At 41.2% G+C, this 26,308-nt stretch overlaps 1 protein-coding gene across 1 annotated transcript; it reads right to left on the bottom strand.

The window, feature by feature from the left end:
* Positions 1 to 267: 267 nt before the first annotated feature.
* On the bottom strand, positions 268 to 21,289 carry dpagt1 (dolichyl-phosphate (UDP-N-acetylglucosamine) N-acetylglucosaminephosphotransferase 1 (GlcNAc-1-P transferase)). The gene is made up of 10 exons (XM_059956817.1): positions 21,149 to 21,289; positions 20,916 to 21,070; positions 16,053 to 16,173; positions 13,684 to 13,897; positions 11,919 to 12,065; positions 11,272 to 11,356; positions 7,511 to 7,699; positions 7,093 to 7,180; positions 4,533 to 4,688; positions 268 to 2,053 (listed from the first exon to the last, which is right to left on the bottom strand). Exons 2-10 carry the CDS (start codon positions 21,068 to 21,070, stop codon positions 1,988 to 1,990), a joined length of 1,221 nt encoding a protein of 406 aa, XP_059812800.1. The 5' UTR covers positions 21,149 to 21,289; the 3' UTR covers positions 268 to 1,987.
* Between the last annotated feature and the right edge of the window lie 5,019 nt (positions 21,290 to 26,308).

Below are 26,308 nucleotides of genomic sequence, written 5' to 3'. Positions count from 1 at the left end.
AACGGGGATGTTATTGTTAGAGTCTTATGTACAAACTCACCATCTAACAGCAAGATTAAGTTTGAACCAAGTGTTTTGCAGCATCTGTGGTTCAGTGGCATCAATCTTGCCCAAGTCACAATATCTTGAGCACAAATGCTCTCAGCACTTCAGTGTATGTGGGTTCCAAAGACATAAACAAAAGGTTTAATTTCCTCTTTCACTTCCATAAAGGAAAAAGACTAAATTTTGAATTAGTATTCATAAATGTGTCTTATGCCCAGTATACGTAGTTAAATTCTCATCTTTATTTGGTTCTTGAAATCACAATTCTCAAACCCATAGTTTATATTATCAACAACTTAGAGCATCTCATTCCCAGTTACACACACATATACATTATTTATTTTACATACAATGTATAAAAATTGAAATATTCTCTCATACATTGTTCACTTATTTTTCCAGTTAACACAATTGAGGTCATATGAAAACAACAGACATTTAGGAAATTTTAAACATTAAGGAGTTTTGACTGGGTCAATTTCAGTGTCCAATGACAGCATTTTATCCTTGCCTTGAACACATAAAACATCTGGATGATAGGATTTCTGTTTCTTATCAATAGTAGTTTAAATAACTGTGTCAAGTTTTAGTATGTAAATTAGGGAAGTGAAATGTGATGAAAATTGACAAGAAATTTGATGTGCGTTTTCATTCAGTTAATTTTTCAAGTTATTGAATGGTTTAGGACTTTACCCACTGTTGTCGTAGTTCACCCAGCTCTTACCCATCCTTCTAGGTTTCATTTACAGCAATCTATTTTCTAGGATGGTAACAGAAAATACTGTAAATTTCAGCAAGTTATGCAACAGCTGTGGAGAGATAAAATGAATGACTATTCCATGGTTTGTCTCTACTCGGAAGGCATAGAACTTGCTGAATGTTTTCATGAATTTTGTTATTTTAAATCTGCAGAGCTTTACTTTTATTTTAAACTGGCAGCTATTTCTTTGGAGTACTGATGCTGAAATCAGGGTCATAACATACAGCTTATTGACAGCAAGAGGATGGTAGCATAGTAACTTCCTTTTTTAAAAAAAAACACTATGTTCAAACATTACAGAGACTGATTTGCTTTGCCTTCAGTTATCCAATCCATCCTGAGGGGATTTAGTAAGCATCACTGGCACTCTATAACATTGACCAAGTTTACAAGTTTCACACACCAAACCGCACACTGCAAATTTCCTTTCTGAAATCAGTGCCCGTGGGGGAAAGACACACTAGTACCATGGTTATATGTTACTGAGCATGCATCCTCCTGAGTTGCTCAGGAATGTCGATGCACTTTCTGTTAGTATTGTCCATCTGTTTGTCTGTTCATTCAGACACACAGATATCTTCTCTGAAAACTTCCCAAAATCTTTATCATCAACATTTGGACAGGATTTTTTTTATGGACGATGTAAGAATGCTAAAGGAGAACAGGAATAACACAAAAGCTTACATGACTTCATAGTCAATGGTAATTAGAGCTTAGAATCTCTTGAAATGAGCAAATCACCTTGAAATTAAAACAAAGGACTGAAAGGTTTTGCTTTACAGTAACAAATTCTTTGATATTGCACCGCATTCTAAAGGAACAAATGGTAAAGATGTGTGCAACATAATGAAGTGCATCATTCAAGAAAATGTATTTTGAAATTGTCTCCACACAATTTGGAGATACTGTCACATTATTTTAAATCAGTTCACTTAAATTATAAGAACATTCTCCATCATTGATTCTTTCAACGCCCACAACAATTAATCAATACTTTTCCAAGACTAATTTTCAGCAACATTATTCATCAATGAAGTGCACTAACAATAAAACAAAACTCCAACTCAATACATCCAACCAAGCAATCAACAGATACCCCTGTATCCAGCAAGCTCTGATAGGCAGCTTGGAGTAATAACTCCCCAGAGGAATAACCATGCTTCAAACATTTGAGAATGAGAATCAGACGTCGTAAAACCAGCGGACCAGGTGGTAACGAATCAGAAAAGCAAACACACTTCCTGAGACCTGAGGGGTTATTAAAGATATATAGGTTAAAATGCAAATATTATTACATTCTGAAATTTAAATTGCCCAACTTTGAATGATAAGCAAAAATGAAGCTCATTTTGCAAGTAGGTTAAGGTTTCTATGGCCCCACAGTGGGGTTTGGATATCAATGTTGCTCTCCACTGGCTTCAAGCACTGCACCTGCAGTAAACTTGTACAAAAACATGGACCACTGCTGTTTAGAGCTCGGCAAACTGTTCAGAAAGGAGTGAACAATAAGAATTGTATAATACATTGGTGGGGCCACGTTTGGAATACTGTATTCCGCTTTGGTCACCCAGCTATAGAAAAGATGCTGTTAAACTGCAAAGAATGCAGAAAAGATTTTGTGAGAATAATGCCAGGACTCAAGGCACTGAGTTATAGAGGTTGAGCAACTTACAACTTCATTCAATGGAATGTTTGATAATAAGGTATGATCTTATAGAGTTGTATAAAAATCATACAACTGCAGAGGTATACAGTGAGAGGAGAGAGATTTGGTAGTAATCTGAGGGGCAACTTATTCATCCAGAAGATAATCACTATATGGAATGAGCTGCTGGTGGAAGTGGTTGAGGCAGGTACTTTGACAACATTTAAAATCATTTGGACAGACAAGGTCCAGAGAGATATGGTGCCATGAGCCCTGCGGGTCTCTGTTTCTTGCCATAGAGCATTGGGCTTCTAGGTTTCTCGAGCACTCTATTTACTAATTGATAAAGCTGTTAAACCCTGGTGTTTTCTGTTTAATCTTGTCAAGTGAATTGTGATCGGCACAGGTTTCCTGTATTTTATTATTTAAAGGGGACTCTCATTTAGCACTGTTTCGGAGTCCTTGTGTTTTTGGAGAATGCTGTCTCACAGAGTTGCTCAGTCTTGCCTCTTATGCCCTGTTGGTATTCCCATGTCTAACCTGTTGTCTTCTTTTCTTCTTGGGAGTTTCCTTTCTCCTCACCTGGGCTAAGTCATTGCCAGAGTCCACTGTGATGGAGTCTGCTGTTCCTCTGCACTTGGGTCCAGTCATGCCAGCGACCACCATAACAGTCAGTCTCCACTACAATTGACCAACGGAGGTTCTACAGCGGCTTTGGCATCGGTCGACTAGAGGTGAGGATGCCTTCTTTACTCAGCTCACGTTCTGGAAGGCTGCATTCCAAATGTTCCCAAAGGCTGTGTTCATTCCGAGTTTCTCCAGTTTATGTTCAAGATTTTTTCTGAGGTTCTCTGGGTTGACAAGCTTCACAAGGTCTCCCATGTTTTGCTATGTTCCCAAGTCATATGTACAACGCAAGAGCCATATGCGCAATGCTATGTTTCCATGCTCCCGAGCCATTTGCGCAATGCAATGTTTCAGAGCCATTTGCGCAACGCAATGTTTCAGAGCCATATGCACAATGGAATACAAAGTTTCTGAGCCATATACACAATGTTTCTGAGTTTTCCAGCCTGTCTTGAGAGCATCATGCCTAACCCAGGATTTCCATCCCTTCTCAAGTTTCCCACAGCCTCCTGGGCCATCAAGTGCCAGCCTTAGTAAAGGAGAACTTCCATGAGCCCTGCAGGCCTTTGCAGCTTGCCATAGAGCATTGAGCTACTAGGTTTCTCGAGCACTCTATTTACTAATTGTTAGAGCTGTTAAAACCTTGGTGTTTTCTGTTTAATCTCGTCAAGTTAATTGTGACTGGCATAATTTCCTGCATTTAATGATAAATTTAAAGGGGACTCTCGCTTAGCACTGTTTCAGTCCTTGTGTTTCTTGAGAATGATTTGTCTTGCGGTGCTACTTTCTGATGCTCTGTTGGTACTCCTACGTCTAACCTCTTCTTTCCATCTCTACGTGGGAGTCTACCGTTTCTCTGCTCATGGGTCAAGCCACGGCTGTGCTCACATGACAGAGTCTGTTGCTCCAGTCCTGCCAGCAACCATCGTGACCGTACGGGAAAATGTGGACAAATGGAACTAGCTTAGACGAGCTTCTTGGCTGGCATTAACCAATTGGGCTGAAGGGTCTGTATCTATGCTGTATTAATTTACATGGAAAATCCTCAGTAATGGAGAGGAGATTAAGGGACAGTGATACAGGAAACCTTGCTTAGCTCAAGTCTTACCCACCACCAATACTGGAAGAAGAAATATGAAGAATATCACTACAAATACTTGCTTCTCAGTGGAGTAGTATCATCAAGACATATTCATTCTGTACCAGACTGAACCATTCCTCCTATTTGTAAGACAGCTACTGTCGTGTAAGCAATGAACCGAAAACAATAGACTTGGTTTCACACCTATTTTGCTTTCACGAACAACACAGTTTATAAGAAACTATTACATTTTAAGAATTGTGTAGCCCAGGAGAACACAATAACAATTAAAATAGTACCCTTTATATCCACATTAGAACATTTATGGAGTGTCCAGGTATAACTGGACACAAAAGAGAAATAGCATGCCTCACCTGGATAAACAGAAGTATAATGGTTAGGGTTCTTTCGTGTGTAGGTCCTATCAGCTTTAATACAAAGTTAATCAGAGTCAGGTTGTTGCATTCTGTATATTCGTTGTTCTCTCCAACTTCGTGGTTCATCTCCACCAGGCCCAGCTTGTTGGCTACCTACAAGACAAAGCGTGAGCTTTCATCCTCAAAGTTTGTCGTTGTCATCGTTTCCTTACCTACTTTAAATAAGAGAGTCGTACATATCACCTGAGTGACTGGGCCCTCTAGATGGCTGGTTGGAGATGCAGAACAGCCCATTGACAATGTGCCGCTCTGACTGTTCCGTCGGACAGGACAAACATGGACTCAATTCAGGAGCAAATTTTTATTTCTTCATTCCACTATCTGTCCTCTACACCAGGGAGACCTTATTTCCATATGGCATAGGAGGCCATTATAACCCATTAAATCTACTCCCCACTAATTTTCCCAATAATCTAATATTTCCACGTTCCAATTAACTCCAAGATTTTACCACTCACCTACATATACACAAGGCCATTTACAGTGGCCAGTTAACCTATTAACCACATCTTTGACATGTGATAGGGAACCCAGACAACCACACAAAGCATATGCACAAACTCAACACAGACAGTACCAGAGGTCAGGACTGAACTTGGGCAACTGGAATCATGATGCATTTGCTCTGTTTGCTGCATCTTAAGTGCATGTTGCCCGGCCATCAAGTTTGTCAGCATAACTCTGGTCTTCAGATTGCCTGCTGTTTTAATTCTTTGTCACACTTCATTGCAATGAAATGTAACACCAAGTCAAGGAAAAGAATCTTATCTTCGAACTGGGCACCTTACAGGCTTTTGATTCAACAATGAGATAAATAATTTTAAATGATTCTGCTATACCATTCCTTGTGAAGTAAAAGCATTTCAGGATGTATATTATACACATTTCTCTGATATTAAATTGTACCTTTGAAACCATTCACACACTCACTACAGCTACCTTGCATTTCTTTACATCTCTCATTACTACCTTCACTTCTTTTTGTCATTTTAATTCTCTTGACTAAAGATCCTACATCTTCCATTATTGTTTTTTTCTGCACTAACTAACACCTCTTTCGCACACCAACCACTAGAATCACAGAGAAGTACAACACAGAAACAGGACTTTCAGCCCATCTAGTCCATGCCAAGAACATTCAAACTGCCTACTCCCATCGAGCTGCACTAGGACCATAGCCCTTCATATCCCTACTATCTATTTACCTATCCAAACTTTTCTTAAACATTAAAATTGAGCTTGCATGCACCACTTGCACTGGGGGGGCTCATTCCACATTCTCACGACCCTGAGTGATGATATTTCCCCTCATGTTTCCCTTATTCCACCTTTTGCCCTTAACACATGACCTTTGGTTGTAATCCCACCCAACCTCAGTGGAAAAAGCCTGCTTGCATTTACCCCTCATGATTTTATACACCTCTGTCAAATCTCCTTTCAATCTTCTACATTGTAAGGAAAACAGTCCGAATCTATTCAATCTTTCCTTATATCTTAGGTCTTCCAGACCCAGCCACATCCTTGTTTATTTCATGTGCGAATAATTTAAAACTAAATCATCTTAGTACATATTTCTCTAAAAGAACTACTTGGGTGAACTGGATACTCCAGAATGAAAAGATCAGAAGCAGATTGATCTCAAAATCGGAATTGTGGATAAAATAATCTTCTATAAACAGAATGCTGAAATGAGAGGTAGATAGAAATAGTGCAGATGAAATTAAGTCAGATGTGATGTATCCATTTTACTGCTCAGTACATCGTATATTGTGAAAATAAGTTGAAGTGACTTAGTAATGAACATAGATCCTTGCAGCACAGTAAGGCCCTTCAGCCCATGATACTGTGCCGACCTTTAACCTACTCTAAGATAATCTAAACTTTCCCCTCCATATGCCCCTAATGTATCTGCCTCTATCACCACACCTGGTACACTCCATGCACCTCCAACTCTGTGCAAAAAAACCACCTCCGACATCCTCCCTATACTTTCCTTCCATCATCTTAGAATTTTGCTCCCTTGTATTAGCCATAAGAATGAATTCCCATAAGATCAAGTTCAACAGCCTGATGCAAGTAAATAAATACTCTTCCAAGAAAGGCACATGCGCTCTCCACTTTTAGCAATTGTTCTTTCTTATTAGTCCATGTGCTTTTGATGCCATTTGTTACAGTACTGTGCAGTTATGGCTATGATATTAAGTGATTTATGCATATTTTATATTTTGCAGAGTATGTACACAGATGCAAAATATAATGAAACCTTTTGGGCTGGTAATTATCTGAACTGAGTAAAACAAAATCAATTAAAAACCTGCAATATTATTTTTTCAGGGATGACACATTGCTCTTTTATAAATAAATTTTAAGAATATATATTATGCTGCAGAGGTGTGTTGCAACTGATTTTAAAGAATAAAAAATTCAGCAAATCAAAACTTGCATCATACCCAAGCCAACTGATCACCCACTAATTTCCAATTCTAACATCAAGTACCTTTAAAATTGTGAATCCAAGTTTGGGCAAATCCTTAGTTTTGAATTTTGAGTAACTCATGCCTAGCTTTCCAGTGCTGGTATCTAGTCTGGATGGAGAAAAGAATGAAAACATTTTAAGATTTATGTATTGTTTGCTGGCACATATTACTCATACAGTAGATGCAATACATGCAAAACATTTTTACACATCATCTAAGTTTCAGGTATAAATAGTCAACATTCCCACCCTTTTGTCAGCTTTCTATAAGATTAACATTAGGCAATAATGCTTTGTGCTCTTTCAGAAAGTATCTCCCCACTGGATTGGTTTACCTTTCTTTGAGACGGTCAGCAGACAGAAGGGCCAATATTCCTTCCCCAGCAGTAGTGTAGTGATTTGGAACACACTAGGACTCTGATCTTAAACAAGAACATACCTGGGCATCCGATGCCGCGGACACGGAATGACATGGAAAAGCTGAGGCACTGAGTACAGGAAGTTGAGCGTTTGAGGGATGAAAAACAACATCATGGTCTTGCTGAAGTGGCCAAGGATCCCAACCACTGCAAAAGTCATTCCTGCAAAGTAACAGAATGTATCGCCCACAAATGCACTGGATGGGTACCTGCAATGCACAAGGTGACACAGGTCAAAGTGACATACAAGATGGGTAACTGCAGCACAAATGGTTCAAGTTCAATCAATTATTATTCAACTATACACTAAGATATCCAAATGAAACAGCGTACATCTGAAACCAAGGTGTAAACACATTACCAACAGCACACTGCACATAGCATATCTGGTTACTAGTTCAGAAAAACCTAGTTACAAAGGGAAAAAAAATAAAAATATATATAGCCGAAGTCCCTGAGTTGTCCCAGTCCCATTGAGGGGCTAGTGCTCGCCACAACAGAGGCAACACAGCTCCCCCACCATCGGTCTTTCCAATGAACCAGTGAACTCGACTTGGAATATTCTACGTTACCAATGTCCATCAGGGTCTTTAGATCCTAATAAGACTGTCCAAGACAATCACTTGCACTGTCTTGGCACAATAACTGTAAATAACAAGTCCAGGTGACAACACAAGAATGTTATGCATTAAGTCCAGTTCCATCACTATCGAGCAACTCGCTGATGGGATAGGCCTGCAGTACTTGATGTCCTTAATGTCCAGCAGTGACTCGTGATCTTAAAGAAGACATAGAAGAAGATGAATAAATAACCTTTGGTTGAACCCGGAGTGGCCACTGTGTCTGAGCGCACAGCCATCTTACCAAGAGTTAAATGATACAGATCAAAATGACTCAATGGATGGATACCTCCAACGCACAAAGTGATTCAGGTCAAAATTACTTTCTGCCAACAAACTAATACAGCCCACCCCATCTTTCAGCATTCCTGGGATGGCAGGGCTGTCTTACGCAGAGAGATTGGAGAGATTGGGCTTGTACACATTGGAATTGAGGAGATTGAGAGGGGATCTGATTGAAACGTTTAAGATAATTAAAGGATTTGATAGGATTGAGGCAGGAAATATGTTCCAGATGTTGGGAGAGTCCAGTACCAGAGGGCATGGATTGAGAATAAGAGGTCAGTTATTTAAAACAGAGTTGAGGAAAAACTTCTTCTCCCAGAGAGTTGTGGAGGTGTGGAATGCACTGCCTCGGAAGACGGTGGAGGCCAATTCTCTGTATGTTTTCAAGAAGGAGCTAGATAGATATCTGATGGATAGGGGAATCAAGGGATATGGGGACAAGGCAGGGACTGGGTATTGATAGTGAATGATCAGCCACGATCTCAGAATGGCGGTGCAGACTTGAGGGGCCGAATGGTCTACTTCTGCACCTATTGTCTATTTCACACAGTAGCTACAAAACTTCTGACTTCATACAATATTGCAATGACAGCTCATTGAAAAATTGAGAGAAATAAGAGGCCAGGAAGTCCACAAATACTAAAAACTATGGATGCTTCCTATAATCTCTTGGGAATCATCACACCTTCACCAAAGGTCATCTCTGATTTATGGAGAAATTACTGAAATGTGGTACTGATGAATCACAATGAAACAGCCTTCCAGTCAGATGGCAGCATATTTAGTCGCAGTAGCCTCTCCAAGTCAAAATAACGGTGCAAATATGTGCCTTAAACTATTTTTTTCTGGTGATCGCAAGACCCTGTTAAACATTGGTGATAAAAATTACTGCAAGTCTGGTTCATTGTTGAGACTGATAGCAAAGAAGCTACATTTTGTTGTGTGGACCAGATTTTGTTACAGCCTCCCAGGGGAGGTGGCATCGGAGGTGAAAGAGAGGACAGAGAGAGAACATGGTGGGTTGGGGGCTGGCCCCTGCAGGACTGTTCTTTCATTGGCGCTACTCCTCCAGTGTTCATTCCCTAGAATGCAAGCTTGATTTTCTTCATCTGCAGCTGACCCAGTGTGAGATGAGGAACTGCTGTGTGCTTGTTCTTGCAGACACATGACTCCAGGACACCATCCCATGCACCATCAATCTTCAGGCCATGTCACTCGAGGATCTGCACTAATATTATTTTTGTGACCGTGTGCTATCATAACTATATGTATGTACTGTGTGTGCCAGTATGTACAGTGTTTTGCACCTTGGACCTGGAAGAATGCTGTTTTGTTTAGCTATATTAATATGCACAGTTGAATGACAATTAACCTTGAACAATGTGATACTACAGATGATGTGATTCAATAATATCCCATCCACCACCATTCCTTTGTCTAAGTAGGTTATCTTTCTCCACCCTCATCTATTTCTCCATTTTCTGAGTGCTACATCTTGACTGCTACCACAAGTGACAACTAAATAGTGAAAAACAACAACTCTTAATGATTAATGGACAAGAGAATGTTACCTAGAGTTATACAGTACAGAAACAGGCTATTTGGCCTAAATGGTCCATGCCAACAGAGATGTCACATAACTAGAAAATAAACAGTATGCCACTCTTGCACATATTAAGGTAAGATCCTTAATTCAAAGGGAGAAGTGTGCTATTGGCTTATAACATAGTACACATCCTCCAAGCAATTTGACTTTGCTCTTTGCTCCAGTTATCATAAACACAGAAGATTCCACAGATCAGGCAACACCTATGGAAATAAATAAATAGTTGATGTTTTGGGCCAAAATCCTTCATTGAGACTGGAAAGGAAGGGCAAAGACGCCAGAACAAGAAAGTAGGGAGAAGGCGCACAAAGTGGCAGGTGAGACCATGAGGGGGAAGTGGGAAGCTGGAAGGGGATAGGCTTAAGAGGTAAAGGGCTGAAGAAGGAATCTGGCAGGAGAGGAGAGTGGACAATGGGAGAAAGGAAAGGAAGAAGATGGCATGAACATCTATTTCTCTAACTGTTGGTAATTCCTTCCCCCCTCCATTTGCCATTCCCCATTCTGGCTCCCCCCCCTTACCCCTTCTCTCCTCCTCATCTGCTCATCACCTCCCACTGCTGCCTCTCCTCCCTCCCTTTCTCCCTGGTCCATTCTCCTATCCTATCAGATTCCTCTTTCTCCTGCCCCTTCCACCAATCACCACTGGCTTCTTACTTCATCTCCCCCCCTCCCCCCCCAACCCACCTTTTCCTTCACCTGGTCTCACCCATCAGCTTGTACTCCTTCTCCAACCAACTTTTTATTCTGGCTTCTTCACCCTTCCTCTCCCATTCTGGGGAAGAGTCTTGGCTCAAAACATCAACTGTTCATTTCTTTCCATAGATGCTGCCTGACCTGCTGAGTTCCTCCAGCATTTTGTGTTACTCCAGTGATCAAACTTAATTAATTGTCTGTGGCCATGCCTTCAACTATGAAGGCAGCAAAGGTTCAAAGTTACGCTCTTGAAGTGTTCTGTCCTTTTTTCCTTTATAATATTCTATAAAACTACTTTTGACCATTTAGTCCTACTTTATTACGTAGGTTGGTATAAATTTTTGCTTGATATTACTGTTAGGAAGTACTGTACCTTGAAATTTGCTATATTAAAAATGCTAACTAAATGCAAAATGATAATTTTGCACATATATCAATTAATGTGGAGTTATAACGTTCTAAGCAAAGCACATGAAATGGAAGCCACTTCTAGGTCAATCTACAACTCAGTGGTATGAGCCCACCTAGTATTGACTGCCTTACATGAAACAAGAGAAATGTAAAAATGTTACTGTACCAATTATGGTATAACAGTCCTAAAGTGGTGAAGAAAAAGGGTATCATGAAGTACAGGGAGAATATGTGGTCATCCTTGTAGTCACCTAGGAAGAAGACAAATGAGTGGTTGTGTTAATATTTACCACCTTTGCAGAAGATATTGCTTTACCCATTGCTTTACTCCTTTTATAAGTTTTTTTTAATCTCTTTTGCTCTAACTAATTCTTAATAAAACTTTTTGGAGCTCCCAAAATGATGAACAAATTAAAAAACATTCAAATCCCCAAATAGAACCTTACACCATAGTTTTGCCAAGACGACAGAATTCAACAAAGATAGGAAAAGGATAGGCCATTTAGACTTGCGCCTTGTGTATGGGAGTGGTTTCACAAAAACCAGATAATTTCATTTTTATTTTCCAAGCCAAAATGCAGCACTCCTGTTGAACGGGTTTAGGTCATGGAGCCTGACCCTGAAATCCCTCATCAGCTCGACATGGAAAACCTCCCAATACATTCCAATATAACAAGGTGTTTGGAATTGGATGGCTTCACATAAAATGCTTTCTAACTCATTTGATGCACTAACAGCTTAAACAATAGAAGTATAATGAAACAAACCAGTCCTTAGCCACAAGGTTTAAACTCCATGGATACATCAACTCACCATTTAATTCTATTAAATTAAAAATGATGATTGACATGGCAATCACTAGAGACTGTCCAGCCTCAATTCCATTGATACCAGCCAGAATGTTGATGGCATTTGTGCAAAACACTGCCAGCATCCCCATATAGGCATAATACAGAATTCCTGGAAGGCACAAAACAGAAGACATGGGTATTGATGTAGGTATTTCATTACAGTACAATAACATCACATTACATAATTTTTTGTTCCATCTCTTCCCCAACACCACCAAATTGTCATTGCAGCTACTCTCTTCCACTTCACCCATGTGCTCACTCAGACTCACTACCACAGCCACAAGTCCTTCCTGGCTACTTCTGTGATCAGCATTAAATCTGCTTGCATTATTTTACATCAAAATACATGAATTCTCAATTGAATACTTGCATAAATTATCCTTAGATTCCACTTTGAAGAAAATATCAAGAACTTTACTTTCTAACAGGTGTTGATCATTTCTCTTGGTTGTAGGTACAACAACAGACAAGCAAACAAAGAAAGCTCTGCCTGTATTACACATCCTTGCTGCTTTGCATGTTCATTATATCCTTTCAACTCAAGTGATTCCACTATTACAGTCTTTCTGAGACTACGCACAGGATCTCCCATTCACTGAATACTTGAACTTCCGTCTCCATTTTTAATTAGTATTATGTTAATATTAGCAGCAAATTGCAAATCCAATGCCATTGTATATAGAGTTGATGTTTCATTAAAATTCTATTAAAGATATTTCAAATTGTTAACAAGCAAATTAGTTTTACTAAAAAATTTGATCAGAATTTGTTAGTCACAAGCTAAATTCTTTCATCCTGGGCAAATACTTTAGTTCAGGGGTGTCAAACTCATTTTAGGTCACGGGCCGGATTGGGCAAAATGCAGCTTCATGCGGGCCAGATCAGTCGGGCGCGTGCGAACGCAGCTTTCTTTGCCTCCGTTTTTTTCAGCCTGTTCTCATGTGTCTCAGTCTCTGCTATAACTACAAAGTGTTTCACTTCACAAATTCCATTTCTTATGAAGAAGACTGCTGAGCAAGCATTATTTTTATGATTGGTATTAACTTACAATCATAGGCTTCATATCGCCGGGCCATTAATAATTAAAATAATAGATCTATCTAAAATGATCTCGCGGGCCGGATATAATTGTACGCCAGGCCGGATATGGCCCGCGGACCTTGAGTTTGACACCTATGCTTTAGTTTGTTTTGATGATTATTCTTTAAATGATGGCTTTAAGATTTATTATTGGTCCACTACTTAATGTGTAGAGAATACAAAACAAAATCTGTGTATGATAAAGAGATTAGAGTTGGAGAACCTGAGACAAAAGTTACAAGGCATATTTTGTGTAGTCTTAGCAATCATATTCCATAAAAAACAAATTTAATAAGATGAACCAGTCTTCAGCAACATAACCCACAAGTTTTTAAATTCCATGATAAATCAATTTCTTAAACAAACATGAAACTATTGTCTTTATTTGTGTGTAACTACTGCTATGTTTGTAAGGAATAGATGAGTTATTAGAATTTACATAATTTAGAAAATTTTATGTGGATTTGGAGAGCAAGTGAGCCACAGAACAGAATCTCAGGATTTTGTATTAAAGTCAGCATAGACTACAAATCAGATGGACAAAAAAAACTTGCAAAGCAACAGGCATAAATGGCAAGTAAAACTTATTTAATTGGCCAGTAACAACGATGAAGCTGCCAGCAATAGAGAATTCCTGAACTTACCCAAGTCTAAATGGAGACCCAGAAACATGCGCAAGGGTTTTGGCACCACAATTGTGGTGTTGCCGAAGTTGGTGAAGTACACCATGAGTAGGGGCAGGGAGGCCATGGTCGGCAACAACAATTTGTGTCTCCACTGCAGGTTGAGGACATCGTCAGCAAACCCCAAGAATATCATACAACAGATGGCAAGGAGGGCCCCAATTAACTGCACAAACTGACAACAAAAGTTCAAATTAAATTATGGTAGAAATTCAACTTTTTAAATACATTTTTGTGTTGCACTGACTTTACACAAACTTGTCTTTTTTGTTACATGTTACAAGGAAGAACATTAAATCAAGTTAGGCATTTTCATAAATTTTCTCATTTTCTCCTTCATGGCTTGAGCTTGAAATTATTTAAGAATTTGTGAAGTATGCACCTCAATCACACAGTGGATTGACACAGCAATTCACTGTACAGTACTATGACAAAATGTATTATTTTCCACAAGTGGTGAATTCTGCATCGTACAAGCAAGGTTAAAGTAAATCATACAAGATGATTAGTTTTTTTAAAAAAAGTGTGGAGCAAGGAGATATAATAATTTCAATTAGAACAGCAAACTTTATTTACAAAGAGAATAACCCTGTTTTATAAAGTAAGGCTGTGGGTAAAGAAAATAGCACCAGTAACAACATTGTTAATTAATGCTTTTGAGCACCGCACATTTTGGTTAGGAGTCGTTTGTAGCTACCATTGGGCAAGAAGGAGATCGAGAATCCTGAAGTCCCACACCACTAGGTTCAAGAACAGTCACTTCACTTCGACTTTTTGTTTTTTATGAAAGAACCAGTAAAATCCCAATCACTGCAGTACAACACCACTATGACTACTTTGGACCAAACTGGACTTTGTTTTTTTCAAATGTTCTTTCTAGTAACAATTACACATAATGTATGCCTAACTTATGTTTTCTCTTGTGAATGTTGTATATTTGATGCTATGTGCCTGTAATACTGCTGCAAGTACATTTTTCACTGCATCTGGTGCATAGGGCACGACAATAAACTTGACATTGATTTTTGACTAAGGGCTCTAATATACAAATAGACATGATATGAATATTCAAATGTTGGGGGCACAGTATAATAGTGCCCAGTGCCTCTGGGACCTTTGCAGTAGTGCAAGATGGGAAATAACCTTCTGGCTACTACTTCTGATTTAAATCATGAGGACAGCGATGCGTATGTCTACACCTCCTTATTCATTGCTATCAGCTCTGTGAGATGAACTGAGTGTAGGGTTAAACTAGGAACTGGAATCCAGGAACAGGTTGTTTGTACATGGAAGGAGCAAATTCACAGGACCAAATGAAACAAAAGAGGCTTGTGTGGGGGTGGGAAGAAGGAACTGCACAGTTATGACAGCCACATAAATAAGGTAGAGAGCAAGAGATTTCTCCATCCCTCCCCACTACTGGAACTGAGACACCTGTGACCAGAGGGTGTAAGTTTCACATGAACAGCAAGAAGATCAGAGGGGATCAGAGAAAGAATTTTTCATCCAGAGAGCGGTTGTAACTTGACACACGTTGTCCGAGAAGGTGGTGGAGGGTACTATTCTCAGAACATTAAAGAGGTATTTAAATAAGGACCTGAAATGCTAAGGCATAATAAACTATGCACTATGTGCTGGTAGATGGGATTGGTACAGAAAGGTTCTTGATGGTCAGCATGGACATGATAGGCCGAATGGACTGATTCTTTGCTGAATGAACGATGATAAATGAGCATTTGTTATTACATGTTACGGTGATTTGAACTGATGTGTGATTGCCAGAATGTACTGCTTGGAGAAAATACTGCAGCAAATCCTATGTTGTAAGATTAATAACAGAGGTATCCACCAGTAGATTTCAATTTAACTTGTACATTAACTGTCAATTAAGATTTCAATGAAAATACTCAGTGTCTGTGAGATAACACAAACATCTGTCATCCTGATAATCAAGGGCATAAGAAGACAACATCATACAGGGTATTTCAGTTTAATTCAGAACTTCTGATATAAATCAAGAGGATGGCAATGATAAGACTGTGGCTAGCATAACGCTTTTACAGCGCCAGCAACCAGGTTAAATTCTGCTGCTGTTTGTAAGGAATCTGTAGGACCACGTGGCTTTCCTCCTGGTGCTCCGGTTCCCTCCCACAGTCCAAAGACATACGGGTTAGTAGATTAATCGGTCACATGGGTGTAATTGGACGGTGCAGGCTCATTGGGTCCAAAGGGCCTCTAACCATGCTGTATCTCTAAATAAAATAAAAATCACAGGCTCAATGATGGTTCAAGTAGAAGGCATAATATCTGGCAAGGAAGCAGGCACTTACCACATCATGAGGAAAGGTGATGCACTGCTCCTTCGCCCAGCAGTGCAGAAAAGGAACAGGAATGAAACAGAAAAGAATGATGAGGAAGACCACGCCGCTGATTACCCCTTGAGCTTCTGGGCTGAGAGACAAATGAGCAATTATTTACCCCAAATGCAGGAAATGTGACAGAATGCAGATGGCAGCTTTCAAAATAAAAGATCATGTTGACACATACTCAACTTTACAGCAACCAGGTCTTCCCTGCAAAGCATTTGATTTGCAGAATACTTCAATATTTTTAATATCAAACCCTGATTCAGTAGTTTTACTAATCCTAAATTACCAGTGGCTATCATTTTAGATAACAAGATGATTCTGGTGCACCAACTAACTTATATCTGAGATGATGATGCATTTGCTACACTGGAGACCTGACACTATACTAGATAATACCTCCACGCAGGACTTTTTCTAGGACTAATGTCCAAAGAGTGTTAAACCAATGGCCCTGTCTGTCCAGTGGACACCAAGGCCTAATGGCACCATTTTGAACAGGAGCAGTGAGTTTTTCCCCAGTGGCTGCAATGCAAAAACTGTAGATAATGAAAATCCAAAACAGGCAGTAGAAAAGCAAGTCTTAGCAAGTCAGGCAGCATCAGTAGAGAGCAGACACTTGGTGCCTGGAACAGTTTCATCAGAAACAGAAAAGTGAAAATACAAGTTGAAAAGAAAGGGAGGAGTCAGTAGAGGAAATGTCACGAAAAATGCAAACCAAACTGTCAAAGTAACAATTGTCTTAAAAATTAACAGTTGGAGACAGAAAGGACAAAATCAAAACAGAAAAGTATAGGCTTATTTGGAGCAAAAAAAAAGTGGGTACCTGAAAATGTTAAATTCAAAATTAAATCCTGAGGATGTAAAAAAAATCCAGAGAGAAGATGAGATGCTGTTCCTCAACCTTACTCTGGGCACCATTATTTCAATACATAGAGAACTACAGCACAGATACAGGCCCTTTGGCCCATCTAGTCATTGCCAAAGTGTTATTCTGCTGGACCCATCGACCCACACCTGGACCATAGCCCTTCATACCCCTCATGTTCATGCATTTATCCAAACTTTTCTTAAGTGTTGAAATTGCATGCGCATCCACCACTCCCGCTGGCAGCTTGTTCCACACTCACACCTAGTTCATTATGGTAACTAGTCACATGAGGGGGTGCGTGGTAAAAGTGAAGGGAATTAAGTTACATCTTCAAGTTTTGTTCATTGCAGTTTCTAGTAGCTGAGGATAGATGGAGATCATATCTTTTGTTGACCACTCAATAATACTTGGGTAAACTTAAGTTTCATCGCTTCAAGATTGAATATTTGACAAGTTGGAAGCCGTAACCTTTAAGTCAAGATTGCTAGAGTGTTACGAATGTGCCACAACTCTGAGGGGCCGAAGGATACAAAGTCACCCCCTCCTTTTTGAGAATCACAAGATTGCTATTAATTCGGGTCTGGGACCCAGGAAATGAGAGAGAATCCACAAGGTTTGGAATGTGTCCTGGCCTCAGCGAAACAAAACCACTGATAACGGCCATTGTCTCTTGGAGACGGAATTGTGTATTGAGTACTGTTCTATTTATTGAAGCCCCTCAGGGGACGACCAGAGTGGGCTGGATGAGGGATTGCATCATCCCAACCTGATTGACATCTGAGACCCCATGAATAAGGATAAAAGAGGGTCTGGAGAACAACCCCTTTAGACGCACCAGGAGAAACGCTAGAAATCCTGTGACAGCGTTTAATAGCGACAGCCGGTGGGGGTTCGTGTGTATCCTTCCCTTGCCTGGGATTGGCGGGCTCATCACGGGAGAACAGTTTTAGCTAAAGGAGAGGCCAACAAGTGAACCGCCACACCAACGAGACTCCGACGGATCGAAATCATAAAAGGAAAATCGGCAAGTTTTTCTCCCAAATCCCTCTCTCTCCAACCATTGCAAACTCAGCGGTCCCCAAAGGCTGCAGCCTGCACGAACTGAGTGACTTTTATATTTCCATCAGACAATACATTATCCCCTAGACGATGATAGAGCTTATTTCTTATCATTATTATACCCGCACTTTTAGATTTAGTATTGACGACGTATATTATCTGTATATTTGCATTGATATTATTTTTGTGTATTTTTACTAATAAATACTGTTAAAAATAGTATCATCAGACTTCATCGGACCTCTCTATCTTTGCTGGTAAGTGACCCAGTTATGGGGTTCGTAACAGGAGGAAATGAAAATATTTATAAAGCCTCAGAACAGACTATGACTACGTACAAAGCTGAAAACAGTGCATCTAACATACGTGCAATAGGTTTTTTTGTAAGCAGAGTATCCCTTGGAGGCTGACTTAGCTGAGTTATGCGCAAGACAACAAATACTGATGGATAAACATGCGTTGGAAGAACTGGCAGAACAGCTTTGGAGAAACCAGGAGCAGATGGAAGAACTCTGAACCTGTGCCATATCCAATAGCGCATTGAATTCTTATTCTGAGGACAGTGATTTACAGTACGATACTCGTGTTTCAGATGATAAAGGTGTAAATGCTGTGCTGGAGGCCACAAGGACCCGAAAGGAAATGACAAGCATAGTGATGCAACAACATGTTGGATCTCTACCTAGAAGAGAGACTTAAATCTTTGAGAGCGATCCATTGCAGTATCACTCATTTATGAGGGCTTTCAAGAATAACATTAAAGGCATGACTGATGTTTCTGGTGAGCGTGGCCATTTTCCCTGAACAGCTCACTGGAGGTCACCCTAGAGAGCGTGTCAAAAATTGCCAAGGAGCTGGCCCGGAGCAAGAATTACTGAAGGCTCAAGCCTTACTACAGGAACATTGTAGTGATGAGCACAAAATTGCTGCGGCCTACATGAGAAAGGCTCTTTCTCAATCACATATCAAATCAGAAGATGTGAAAGCTCTTCAAGATTACAGTCTATCTTAGAGGTTGCTGCAATGCCATGGAAGACCTACAGGACATGCCTGCTAATAAGAGGATTGTTTTAGATAAATTGCCTGATAAACTTTGGGAAAAATGGAAATCGGTGGTCTACAAACTGCAAGAAAGGCACACCTACAAGATTATTTTCAATGACGTTGCTGATTTTTTGAAAGGCGAGCTACGCATCCAGTGTTTGGAAAAAATACAATGCTTAGGAAAATAGAGGGTTTTGCGGTAGGGAAATTCTAGGCAGCTTCTAGAGTAGGTTACATGGTAGGCACAACATTGTGGGCTGAAGGGCCTCTAACGTGCTGTAGATTTTCTATGTTCTAGATCGCTGGCAGTAAGTAAAGGCGTGAACAAGTACATTCTCAAGCTAAAGAAAGCAGCTTTACTGCTACTGTGGAGCGTGAAGCTACAACTGATGAAAAGGGGGCTGATTCGAAACAAGCTGAGAGAGAATCAGACACAGCAGCGAGTAACAGTCTGATATCTAATGGCTTTATGGGAGCTGGCAATCATAAGTGAAAACTTCCGATAATTCCAGTTCAGGTAAAGAGTAATAAGACAGTGGGTATTTATGCTTTCCTAGATCAAGGAGGTACAGCAGTGTTCTGCACAGAGAGCCTCATAAACAAGCTCAACCTGACAGCAAAAGGAATTACACATTCTCTTACGCATTGAGGGGTCATGAGAATGCTGTGAGTAGCTACGTCGTTTCAGGACTGGAAGTGGCTGGCTGAGATGGTGAAAACTTATTGTGAACTGCCTAACATCTATACACAGGAACATATGCCCGTCTACAAAGGAAACATTCCTCGTCAGAGATTGTCAGGAATAGTCTCACCTGAAGCATACTGCCAGAAACTGAGCTGCTGATAGGGACGGATGTGCCGAAAGCATTGGAGCCACTGCAAGTGATTTGCAGTGTTGGTGATAGACCTTAATGCAACCAGAACAATGCTGGGTTGGACTGTTAATGACCACCAAAAAAACATATCCTGGTGGTAGAAGAGACGACACTCGGCCAGCGCTGACAATTAATGGGATTTCAGTTTTGCGTTTCGATGAACTTTGGCAGCAGCAAACTATTGAGCACATCTACATGAAACACTGCCGTGGAAAAGCAGCATCCTCCATCAAAGATGCTCACCACCCAGGTCATGCTCTCTTCTCACTGTTACCATCAGGTAGAAGGTACAGACCCACACCACCAAGTTCAAGAACAGTTACTATCTCTCAACCATCAGGCTCTTCAACAAAAGGGGATAATTACAGTCATTGAAGGACTTTTGTTATTTCATGCTCATTATTTATTGTTATTTCTTTATATCTGCATTTGCATTTTGTTGTCCATTGATCCTGTTTACAGTTACTGTTCTATAGATTTACTAAGTATGCCCACAGAAAAAGAAACTCAGGGTTGTATGAGTTGACATGCAAGTAATCTGATAATAAATGTTACTTTGAACTTTTGAGTATACATACTTTGATAAGAAATACACTTTGAAAATGGACCAGAAAGGATTGTTGGGATATGCAACAAATACAGGAAAGTGGAACTAGCTCAGGTAGGGACCTAGTCCAGCATGGACATGTCAAGCTGCAGGGCCCATATCCTGAAGTAATTCAGTCCATCCCAGCAACATCTTTCAGGTCCAGGGTTTGAGATCCAGCCTTCCCTTGTAGACACTGGTCCAAGGCTTGGGGATCCAACATTCCCCTGATCCCAAAGTAAACGGCCCTGTTCGCCACACAGACATACGTGCCACCCATCCCCTTGCTTACTTTCCTTCTGCCAGCCTCGGGTCTGCAGTGGACCCGCACTAATCCCCTCCCCAGCAATCAGCCCTGCCCAAACCACTCGGCCCTTCTACGCCATACTCACACTTTCTCTTTTGAGGTCTTGTTGAGGTCGATGCCGTAGAGCCGGGCCACAATGAAGTGCTGCCTGAAGGCGGGGATGAGGGCGGCAGTGCCCAGGAGGCCAAGCACCGAACAGCCCAGATTGATCAGTAGCGGGATGGCAGGGACACCCGACATCTGAAAGGAGAGGAAACAAAAATTCAGCCCAGAAGGGGTGGAAGAATAAATAACCCGCAGCCGTGCCCCTACACTCACCTGCGAAGCCCAGGCTCAGCACGTCTGACAGCGGAGGAAACCAAGACTTCCTGCCTCATCCCAAATCCGACCAGAGAACTCCCGAAGCGCTGAGACGGTTCAAGGCCTCAGCAACCTTTCACGTATGCGTGCGGATGGGGGGCAAACGGAATGCTGGGATTTGTAGTTCCGGAAGAGTTTCCGTATTGTAGCTTTTGTTTCCCCGGATTATCAACTCTGTTTCTCTTTCCACCGATGCTGCCTGAATTGTTGAATGTTCAAAGTTCAAGTATCTACATTGTTTCCATTTTTATTTATAGTAGTTTGCTCAGCTGGGATTTGATTCTTGCCGCTGTCTGTAAAGAATGTGTACGTTCCCTTCATGACTGTGGATTTACTCGGAGCGTGCCAGTCTTCCCATGTTTCAAAGACATATGGGTTAGGGTTAGTAAGTGGTGGGCAAGTTATGTTGGCGCCTGAAGCATGGCAAAACTTGTGGGCTGCTCCCAGCTCAATCTTCCGACTCTAGGTCAATGATGTAAACAATGCATTTCACTGTGTGTTTCAATGTGCATATGACAAATAAAGCTCATCTTTAAATATTTTATATTGATTGAGAAGCAAAAAACTGCAGTGACTGGAAACTGGAAAGGAAAATAGAACAGAGAGTGATGGGTGCATGGAATGCACTGCCAGCAAAGGTGGTAGAGGCAGATATAATAGGGTCTTTTAACAGACAGACAGACATACTTTATTGATCCCAAGGGAAATTGGGTTTCCTTACAGCCGCGCCAACCAGGAATAGTGTAGAAATATAGCAATATAAAACCATAAATAATTAAATAATAATAATTTAATCGTGCCAAATGGAAATAAGTCCAGGACCAGCCTCTGAGATAGGTACATGGAACTTAGAAAAATAGAGGGCTATCACCCCTCCTCACCTAGATTCACCTTTCACCAACTGCTTCTTTCTCCATCGCTTCCCTTCACCACTTTATACCCAATCATGATCTCTCCTCTACCTTTCAGTCCATTTGAAAGGTTTTGATATGAAATATTGACTGTCCATTTACCTGAACTGCTGAGTTCCTCCAGCATCTTGTCTGTTAGACCATATCATTTCAGAGCATATTTAGGCAATTCAGCCCATCAGTGTCTTCTCCACCATTCAGTCATTGCTGATTTTCTTTTCAAACCAATTTTCCTATCTTCTTCCATAATCTTACACCCATTTACCAGTCAAGAGCCTAACAATCTCTGCCTTAAATACACACAAGTACTACAAAAAGTAGTGGACGCAGCCCAATCCATCATGTGTGCAGCCATTGATCACATCTATGCGGAGCACTGCCACAGGAAAGCAGCATCCATCCATTATCAAGGGCCCCACCACCCCATAACATGCTCTTTCCTCGCTGCTTCCATCAGGGAGAAGGTAAAGGAACCTTCGGACTCACACCAACAAGTTCAGGAACAATTATTACCCCTCAATCATCAGGCTCTTGAACCAGAGGGGATAACTACACTCAACTTCTCTCGCCCCATCACTGAACTGTTCCCCGAACCTGTGAGCTCACTATCAAGGACTCTTCATCTTATGTTCTCGATATTTATTGCTAATTTATCTATTAGTAATATTTTTTTCTCTCAGTTCAAGCTGGTAAAACCTCCGAAGTACATTCATTTCTCAATTGCTAGGAACTTTTGGACTATTCTAGTGGTGTTTAGTATTGAAACTTTCTAGAGAGTTACATAAATATTGTTGTGTAGGCCTAATAAAAATCCCGCACCTCACTGGCGCATCAGGCAAAACCTTGCCATTTCCTTAGCGTTTGTCTGTTTTACAAGGCCGAGTTGCTAACTCAATGCTCAACCCAGCATGGGTAGAAAGTGTGCAAGGAGCCAGCCAGATTTGAACCTGGGACCACTCACTCACCAGTGGGGATGCCACGATCTCTACCACGATGCCACTACTCTCTGGCTTATTTGGTCTTTTTTATGAGCTTGTATTTTAAAGCAAGATTTTGGTGAATGATGTTTGCCCCTTAATTGGGCCTGTGTCAGTAATCATTTTGAGTCAAACTGCTGCTGGATCCTGTAATGTGTTGGATTGTTTCTGGTTTCTCTTGGCATTTTCTGCTTTTATTTTCTTAAATTTTTATGATCTTTTAATATGAATTTTTGATATTTTTTCATGTTAACTACCTGGTCCTGTATTGCCACAAGGAATGCTTCTGTTTCTGGGTAGAGGTCTCCAACTCAAAGCCAGCCATTATTATAATTATTATTTCCTTTTTTCTCTTTCTCTTTGTATTTGCACAGTTTCTTGTTTTTTGCACATTGGTTGTTTGTCCATCCTGTTGGATATGGTCTTTCATTGATTCTATTGTGGTTCTTGTGTTTACTGTGATCTCCCGCAAGAAGAGTAGTATGCGGTGACATATATGTATTTTGATAATAAATTTACTTTGGACTTGGTCTCCATAATCCTCTGTGACAATAAATTCCACAGATTCATCACCCACTGTTCCTCTGGATTAAGCATCAGTACACTTGTATTTCTTCCAGATTTAGTGGTCAGGATATGACCACTTTATACTTAAGAATTCAAGCGTAGGGTGGCTATACAGAGCAACTCCGTTCTGTGTTTAAGGATAACTCTAAGCTTCCAGTCATCCGTCATTTGAATTCTCCACCCTGCTCTCATTCTGACCTCTATGTCTTCGGTCACCTACTTTCAGAATCAGATTTATAATTCTGACATATGTCATGAAACATGCATGTTGTTTGTGGCATCACAGAGCAATACTAAAGTTACAATAAGAAATATAAAAAAGTATTGCAAAAAGAGAGCAAAATAGTGAGGTAGTGTTCATTGTCCATTCAGAAATCTGATGGCGGAGGGAAAGAAGCTGTTCCTAAAACATTGACTATGTCCCTTCAGGCTCCTGTACCTCCTCCCTGATGTTTGTAATGAGAAGGGGGATATCCTGGGTGGCGAGTGTCTTTAATGATGGATGTCACCTTCCTGAGGCACTGCATCTTGAAGAAATCCTTGATGGTGGTGAGAACAATGCTTACAATAAAGCTGGCTGGGCTTGCAACCCTCCACATCCTCTTGTAACCCTGCAGATTAGAAACATTACTGTGAGTCCAGAGTTAAAAGTCTGGAGTTTGGAGTCCCAGCATCAGCTAGTCCAGGGGTCGATACCGAAGACTGAAGTCCAAAGGTCGATCAGAAGTCTAGAAGCTAAGTCCCAACGTGTGAAGCCTGGAGACACGAGTGCTGTCCTAGAATTGAGGACTGTCCATGTGCATGGGCGGGACAAAAGGGGCTTGGCTTTGCTGTTGTTTATTACTTGTTGTTTTCTGTTGAGTATTGTGGGTGTGTTATGTTCGCCGCTCCCACCTTATATTATGTTGGTTGTGTTATGTGTGCTGAACAAGCCAGATGGAAATGGGGTCCAGAGTTCACTCCTCCAGGAACGAGAGTGAGAGTGAGAGTGAGAGTGAGAGTGAGTGAGAGGATTTATTATTATGGCTTCTTCACTGATTGTTTATCTTTTGCTGCAAGGACACTTTTCTTTACTCTTTAACATCACTGAAGAACGGTCTAGCCTGGAATGGAAGGGTCACAATCGGTGACCCCAACGGTACAACAGAACAAGAAAACGATGGAAGGTTTGCCTGCTGCAGCTGCTCATCTCTTGCTCGCTCTCTCTCTCTCTCCAACATTGCAACACAACAACAACTACTTCAGCACGAACTGAACTGAACTCTATATTCTCCTTTGACAATTCATTTACCCCTAGACTTTGGTAGAGCTTGGGTTTTGACTCTTATTCTTGCACTTCTGTATTTATCATTGCAAACCTGTTTTATATGTATATTGGCATTTTTGATACTGTATTGCTTAGTTTACTAATAAACACCTTTAGTTACAGTACCACCAGACTCCAACGTATCATTCCATTTCTGCTGGTCTGTTAACCCAGTTACGGGGTATGTAACAAATTGGAGGGCCAGTGAATCGGGGTAGAATCCCCTTATCTGATCTGGTTGTGTGGAAAACCAGAAAGGAAACCAGAAGAGATGGAGATTGACAAATTTTTAAGGGAACCAACTTCAGGGGCATTAGAGGATGCCACAAAGTTGGAATTGTTGAGTATTGCGAGACAGTTGAATCTCTCAGCAGTGAAACCGGCGACGCAGAAGTCGGCGATACAGAGAGCCATAGCCACGTATTATGTGGTGTTCCCGGTAGAGGTGTTGGAGCTGTTCCCTGAGAGTAAACCAGAAGGGGGTGAGCTTCAGCTGGAAAAATTAAGGTTGGATGAGGAGGAGAGGAAATGGGAGCATGAGTTCTGGATAAGGAAGCTGGAGGCGGAGAGGGAAAGGGAGGAGGCTAAAAGGCAGAGGGGGGAGGGGGAGGGGGAGGGGGAGGGGGAGGGGGAGGGGGAGGGGGAGGGGGAGGGGGAGGGGGAGGGGGAGGGGGAGGGGGAGAGGGAGAGGGAGAGGGAGAGGGAGAGGGAGAGGGAGAGGGAGAGGGAGAGGGAGAGGGAGAGGGAGAGGGAGAGGGAGAGGGAGAGGGAGAGGGAGAGGGAGAGGGAGAGGGAGAGGGAGAGGGAGAGGGAGAGGGAGAGGGAGAGGGAGAGGGAGAGGGAGAGGGAGAGGGAGAGGGAGAGGGAGAGGGAGAGGGAGAGGGAGAGGGAGAGGGAGAGGGAGAGGGAGAGGGAGAGGGAGAGGGAGAGGGAGAGGGAGAGGGAGAGGGAGAGGGAGAGGGAGAGGGAGAGGGAGAGGGAGAGGGAGGCAGTTTGAGCTGGAAAAAGAAAAGTTAAAGGCATCAAGGGGAGGGGACCAGACAGCGGACCAGAAAGCTTTTGGTATGCTGGCCTTTATAAATCAGCATTGAGTATAGGTGTTGGGATGTAATGTTAAAATTGTACAAGGCATTGGTGAGGCCGAATTTGGAGTATTGTGTACAGTTCTGGTCACCGAATTGTAGGAAAGATGTCAACAAAATAGAGAGAGTACAGAGAAGATTTACTAGAATGTTACCTGGGTTTCAGCACCCAAGTTACAGGGAAGGGTTGAACAAGTTAGGTCTTTATTATTTGGAGCATAGAAGGTTGGGGGGGACTTGATAGAGGTATTTAAAATTATGAGGGGGATAGATAG

Source organism: Hypanus sabinus, chromosome X2 (genome assembly GCF_030144855.1).
Source record: "Hypanus sabinus isolate sHypSab1 chromosome X2, sHypSab1.hap1, whole genome shotgun sequence".
NCBI lineage: Eukaryota > Metazoa > Chordata > Chondrichthyes > Myliobatiformes > Dasyatidae > Hypanus > Hypanus sabinus.
The sequence above is the reverse complement of the archived record's forward strand: the minus strand, read 5'-3'. Positions and strand labels throughout refer to the sequence as shown.